Below are 7162 nucleotides of genomic sequence, written 5' to 3'. Positions count from 1 at the left end.
TTTTTTTTTTTTATATATATGTAGCAGTGACATGCGGTGAGGTTCATAGCTGGTGAGGCAATGACTTAATCATAATCAGATTTACAAATACAGCCCCCAGTATGTTATTGTTTACACATGGAAATTTCAGCAAAAACACAATACCTTTACATGCCATCCATAGCCGCGCTGCTGCAGTAGAATAATTCCCTTAACTCAACGAAACTTGGAAATTTAGGTATTATTAATTTAGTGCTATGCTGCAAAGCAAAGGGAAAAACCAAAGTACAACTCAAAACCACTTCTTTCTCGCTCTCTGTATCTCCCAAGCTACACACAGACTCGTTGCCATCCTTTATGTTTCAGGATTCAACACCAAAAAACACTCAAATGTTTCCCACACAAGGAACAATACATTCAGTCTGTTGCAGTGGTATGGTTTTAGGTTTAATGTTTATTTTGCGATTATTAATAAGTGATTGCTGTGGTAGATTATAAGTACTGCTGATATTAGTTAATCTAACACAGCAGTTTGTGGGTTATGTTTCTTTTCTGCATTCTTTACACATACAAACTGTACCTCACAAAATGAACATTTCATTAATAAACTAAACAAAAAATGTTATTGCCGTCTTACCTTTACTTATAAATGAAGTCTGTGCGCCAGTCATTCTGCACAAAACTATCAGTTCATCCAAAACCAAGTCTATCCTTGACACAAATTGAGAAAAGATGACAAGGAAAGCAGTAATGGCTGTTTCTAGCAGGACATCCACAAAATCTGTCTTTTCTTTATACCACTCCGTTTGAGAAGAGCGGTACCCTTCTTTCTCGAAGCAAACCTTTCAGCTCCGGTGTTGGTCATCCTTTAGCATCATTTCCTGCTTTGATTGAAAATCCATTTTAGAAAAATGTTTAAGTGTTGAAATGTAGTCATTGGAGTTTCTCCAATGTATTGAAGGCAAGTTATGTATATCCCTTCTCCAACACACTTGAATTAAATGAAGCGCTTGTTACCAGGCCTCTGCAGAGCTTAATGACTGCTGGTATGCGTATGTTGGAGCAGAGATCTAAAAGTTGCAGGATGGTAGCTCTTGAGGACTGGACTTGGACACCTCTAGTGCAACCTATCTTTTATCACTACATCATACTAATGAGTTGCAAAAGTAGCTTAGAGGTGGTAAGGGGACTATGTTAAAAAATAACTTGTGTCTGGCCATGACCAGCTCTAGTAATTGGTACTAAGTGGGTATACATCAATGAATCAGTCACTTAATGTATGCTTTGTTTTTGGGTAGTTGGAAACAGAGATACAGCTAGTGTCAGAGGCCTATGAAAACCTTGCCAAGTCTTCCTCTAAGAGAGAAGCATTGGAGAAAACTATGAGGAGCAAGTTGGAGCTACAAGTGCGCCGACTGCATGACTTCAACAGAGACCTGCGAGGTGAGAACTGAGAAAAGGATTAATTATTTACTATGTTGTAAAGATGCTTTTGCAAGCTAGACAGTAGTTCAATGTGAATTTTAAATGATATCATAATTCTGTCAAAAATAATGTAGATCTAATTATCAGACAATATGAAGCATAAATGGAGACGTAAATATTCACATAAAGAACATTTATTGAACAAAACATGGATATGTTATATGTGAGCTTATTGTTCATTTGTTAGCTTTGGAATTTCTTGAGTTAACTCAGTGCTTCTCAATTCCAGTCCTCAGGCTGGAATTGCTCTGCAGGTTTTAGATGTGCCTCTGTTCTAGAACAGCTGATTCAACTGATTGCATGACTATCAGGTACTGCAGAAGCCTGTTAATCACCCACAGATTCAATCCAGGTGTGTCGCAGAAGGTCAGGGGGGCGTGAGGACCGGAACTGAGAAACACTGAGTTAACTGAAGTTTTCTAATAATCTATTCTTCCCCCCTTTTTTTCACTCATCATCCATGAGCTCTAAAATCTCTAAAATCTGGGTGGCTGCTCTTAACATCAGTAACTAATTTTTCAACATCACAGCAATCATGTCTCTTGTTAAATAACTAGGAAATGGTCTAACATTACCTTGAAGTTACTCAGCCATTGTCTACAGCAGAGGTTCCCAAACTATGGGGTGCGCCCCCTAGAGGGGGCGCTGTGCCATTGCAGGGGGGTCGGGAAGCCGTCTGGATGAAAAAAACAAAACAAAACATGAACGCTGTATGCGCTGGGTTTTTACCTTAAAATGGCCAACTCTCTGTTATTCCTATGTCAATTTGATACAGTAGAGGCTTCCACACTTCCCATATTTGTGTCCTCTGTCACTTTTATCAGCAGTTAAAACTGTTTAATCCGTTGTTAACATGTTGTAACCTGTTTTTTCGAGCTGCCTTTAAACGCAACATGAGCGCTATGACGCTCGCGCTGGGTTTCCACCTGTGAAGGAGACCTGCTGCTGCTGTGGAGCTACGTAGGTTTGTGTTAGAATCACGGCAGCAAACCAGCAAAACGCAAAGAACTTTTCAGTTTTTCCCTCCAAACTAACCGACTGAGTTGAGTAAAGCTGTTGGATGCAGGTAAAGTTAGCTAAAAGATGACTAGCTAAAATCAATACAGCACCTTAAGCTTGTTAACAAGTAGCCTGTAGGCTACTGATGTTGTCTATGTTCAGCTACGATTCATTTTGCCCCCCAAAGAGTTGATTCCCCCCCTTGTTCATCTGGAGCCGGAGCAGAGTATAACAGGGAGTCTCTAAGAATCCACCCCTCACCCCCTTCGCTCACACACATCGTTCAACCAGACAGCTATTTGTAAGCCATCCGGGGGAAAACACTGGGGGGCCCGGGAGAAAAAGTTTGGGAACCACTGGTCTACAGAATACCCACCGGCCACTTAGTGAGGTATGCCTTGGTGGTACCTAGTTAGACCCACTTCTTTTTCTTTATAACTGTCTTAATTCTTCATGACATAGTTTAAACAACGATGATATATTCCTGAGGTTTTGGTCCATAATGACCGTACATCACTATGGGTGCTTCAAAGACATAAGGTCATTATGTCAAGTGCACATCCATAATTAAAATTTCCTGTTACATACCTTCCCAAAAGTGCTGTGTTGGATTGAGACCTGATAATTGGACATTGGGGTACAGGTAACTTGTTGTCATTCCCTGGTAAAGCAGGTAGACTCTATTTAATCATTGCTCACCAGATACGAGTTCAAAATTATATCAAGCAAATATCTCACACCATTGAACCATGAGCAACTTAAACAGTTGTTGCAAGGTAGCATCAATCCATGCTTCCATGTTTTCTACTTCAAATTTTCACCCTAGCATTTAAATGTTTCAGCTGAAATTGAGATTTGTCAGAGAGGGTAACTGTTTTCTGTTCTTTTGTTATTCAGCTTTGAGGAACTGAATTGGGTGTTCTGCATAGTTACAAGCTCATTGTATATTTTCTGTTCTCTGAATAATTCATTGTAAACCTGATAAATGGTTGTGTATGAAAATTACAAAAGATCAGGAGTTTCTGAAATAACTGCTTGTGAGTTATGTTTGTGTGCATGCTGCAAATGGTAGAGAAATAACTTAGTCTTCCAGGAAAATCATTCATATGACGTCATCGCTGGTGATGTTGAAGTAAATCTTACATAGTTTTGGATAGTTTTCTTTTGCAATTTAGGGTTGCATTTGCTCTTCGGGAACCTTTACTCCAGTTGAATTAACTTTATACCTTTAAAAAATATTGAAAATTACTGTCACAGGAACATGAATCAACTTTTAGATGAACTTGTAGCCTTTACTTTTAACATATCTATCATTATGTTTCTGAACTCCTCAATCAGCTCTTGCATTTGCTTTATATGCTCCGTATTAGTGCATAAAATTTGTTTACTTTAGATAGGCTGAATGAAAACCTTGAATGCTCCTTTCATAATATGATTTTATATTTAGCTTAAAGCATAGCTATAATGCAAGTGTTAGTCGTCTCTTTATAGGTACCAAGAAATCAAATTATATTATTTTAACATATCAATAAAATAAACAGACATAAGTTTATGTTATAACATTATTTTCTGTGTTTCATTCCAAAGGCATGTACATTTAAATAAATATATATATTTAAGAAATAAAGCATTGTTGTAATTCACTGAAAGGGTGATGATCCATGTGTCTTCAGACTGAAATGTAGCCACAGTTTTTATCTCTCATAAAGGTTAACAAAAAATGATCTTATCCAAGCCATTGGATCCCCATTCTTTAATAAGACTTGTGACAACTTAAAGTGTTAACATGACAGATTTTTAAATTATTTTTAAAATATTATTTATTTATGCATGTCATGATGCATTTGTCTTATGATATTTTAAAGAGCGCATGGAGACTGCTAATAAACAGCTCGCCTCTAAAGAGTGTGACAGCTCTGAAGACAATCGGAAAACCATCTCCCAGCTGGTTGCTCAGAGTGAGTGACAGGCACACACGCACGCACACACATGTGACTCGGCAATCCAATTGTGTATTAGCTTAGAACATTTTTGAAACAACTCTGAACTGAGATTTTGTGTATTAAAATTTGAAGGCCATGACCGCTCCAACTTGTAAATAAATGTATTTTTGATTTTAGAAGTGCCTTTCAATATTCCTTTTACTAGAGAAAGTTCTTTAGGGGTGTTGTAGCTGAATCAGCTTTTATTGATCATTAGATTTGTTGGAAATAAATTAAGCTGACTACAATGGCAAGAGCCATGAAGCCAATGAATCGGCAGAATTCAGTCTACATGCATTCAAAATACACAAAAAGAAGGGGTGCTTTATATATTCAACGACCATAAATGTGTTTATATTCTATTGTCCATTAAGATAAAGAAATTCTGCGGGAGAAGGAAAAGCTGGAGATGGAGCTGAATGCACTTCGCTCAACTGCAGATGACCAAAGGAGACACATTGAGATCAGAGACCAAGCGCTGAACAATGCCCAGGCAAAAGTGGTTAAACTGGAGGAGGAGGTGAGAAAAATATAGATTAACTTTGTATCCTGATATATTACTAAATTATCTCAACAGATAAAGAAGAGGAGGCATTCTATTAATTGGACCAGATAACTGCAAATGTAGATCTTTGGGATTTACTTCACCCCTCAATAGCAAATGCGAGTGTTCTATTACAATATCAAACTAGAACTGCAAGCAGTTACAATGGGTTCTTCACCCAATCCAGCAGGTCCTTCCCATGCACCGCCCCATCTATGTAGACATCACTTGACATGCGTATTAATATGTTTTCCATACCCGGAATTAAACCTGCAGCCTCAGAGTCCATCACATTACTCAGCGAGCTATTTCACTGTGCTTACTCATGTTGGCTGAGAAAACAAATTCAAAATGAATTTATTGATCCTGCAAGGAAATGAAGTGAAATACATGGCTCAACCCAGAATCAAACCTGCAGCCTGATTCAGAGTCCATTGCATTACTCACTGAACTATACTGTTTAATGCACTCATGTTCATAGTCAAACAGAAAGGGGATTCGCTGACATTTGATTTAGCATTGAGGGCACAGGACTGCATTATTTTAAGATAAATTATAAAAAAATCTAAATTGTGAATGTGTCCTGGTCAGTCACAATAAAGTATATCTGGAGTAAGCCATTAAAAGTTGACAAACGTAAAATACACAAATGAAGCACCCTGACTGGGACGTTGACTGGGCCTGTGGCTGGCCCAGATAAGGTGGGTTTGGCACCATCATGTGGCCAATTAGGATCACTACACAATGTGGTCAGATTACACTCCTATATATCTCCCCTGCTTATAATTGCTTTTCGCATATAGAAATGTTGAAAATGCCCCTAAAATGTACCAGTTTGAGCTAAAATCTGAAAATTACACTAACTAATAAAACTTGATTCTCCTTTATAATATATATTTTTTATGTTGATTTGTTGAAATATGAATGGAAACAAAAACATTAAATATTACGAGCACTTAGAGTGAAAGTTTGATTTACTGTTATTCAAACAAAGAAGCTCAGATTCTTACTAAACTTTGAAGGATGACTGAGGCTGATGTGTTCCACTAGTATGAAATATACACAGAGTAGATGAAATATTCAGAACAATTCAGAGAAAGCATCCTGAAAATTTTAGCTCATTTGGATGAACGTGTGATTTTTTTTTAGATTTTTTTTAAAAGTTTGGAGGTCAAATGTAGTACTTTTCAAGTTTTTGTTAATAACCCAACCGTACTTCAACCAATCATGACCATACTCAAAATACAAGTTAGGCCAGTGGAGTGGAGGTATGTACAAAGTTTGGCGGAAATCCGATCAGCGGTTTTTGCGTAGCAAATTTTGCAATTTTACAGCGCCACCAAGTGGTGGATGTTGACAAAAACTAGCTAGACATGATCGATATCGTGTTTGTACTTGCTGGTACGAAGGAAACTGTGAAATGTTTTACGGTTCCAAAATTATGGGCAATTGAAATTTGCAGCTACGTACGACGTTTAATTATGTATGTATGCCATCAGTGATTATATGTAAGCCTGTCACGATAACACATTTTGCTGAGTGATTAATTGTCTAAAAAATTATTGCAATAAACGATAATATTGTTTAAAGACCTTTTGACACTCATTTAATAGAAATGACTAATAATGCATGCGATTTCGTGCCATATATAGATACACTTTATTTTCAAAAGAACACATAACACTGGAACTGATAAACTAAATAAACAAAACAACCAAAAACTAAAAGGATTCTCAGTCTCCATTAACAAAATACGTACTTGAATAAAAACTAAACAACATAAAGCCAAAGTGGAAATAAATACTGCATTCAACCAAAAGAGTGCAGATTATGAAGTCTGTATACTATTGTTAATCTTTCCTGATGAACCTCCAAACTTCGTGGGGGAAAACACAGGAGAGCTCCTTCTCACGCCTAGGCTGAAGTGGTTGGGGACTTCAGGGTTAACTCCCTTAGTGGTTCACAGCGTTCTGGTGCGGCAAGCAAGAGACAGTCAAAGGTTCCTTCGGAAGCTGAACATTTATTTCTAGTGCGGTAACAAACATACGACCACTAACTGAACAATCGCTCTCCTGCACATGGAACTCTACTTACCGTATTTTCCGCACTATAAGGCGCACCTAAAAACCTTCAATTTCCTCAAAAGCCGACAGTGCGCCTTATAATCCGGTTC

At 37.7% G+C, this 7162-nt stretch overlaps 1 protein-coding gene across 5 annotated transcripts in view; it reads left to right on the top strand.

Moving 5' to 3' along the window:
• Positions 1 to 7162, top strand: part of amot (angiomotin) — an 84826-nt gene that overhangs the window by 28834 nt on the left and 48830 nt on the right. For all 5 annotated transcript variants that reach the window (XR_001425826.1, XM_015039144.1, XM_015039145.1 and 2 more), the window contains 3 exons: positions 1278 to 1422; positions 4329 to 4421; positions 4820 to 4965. Coding sequence is in view for 4 of the 5 variants with exons in the window: in XM_015039144.1 (XP_014894630.1) it covers positions 1278 to 1422; positions 4329 to 4421; positions 4820 to 4965 (384 nt within the window). In the remaining variant the exon portion in view is untranslated. The remainder of the gene's footprint in view (positions 1 to 1277; positions 1423 to 4328; positions 4422 to 4819; positions 4966 to 7162) is intronic.

The sequence above is a fragment of the Poecilia latipinna genome, unplaced genomic scaffold, assembly GCF_001443285.1.
Source record: "Poecilia latipinna isolate Pla-1442-1.1 unplaced genomic scaffold, P_latipinna-1.0 Scaffold462, whole genome shotgun sequence".
In the NCBI taxonomy this organism is placed as follows: domain Eukaryota; kingdom Metazoa; phylum Chordata; class Actinopteri; order Cyprinodontiformes; family Poeciliidae; genus Poecilia; species Poecilia latipinna.
The sequence above is the reverse complement of the archived record's forward strand: the minus strand, read 5'-3'. Positions and strand labels throughout refer to the sequence as shown.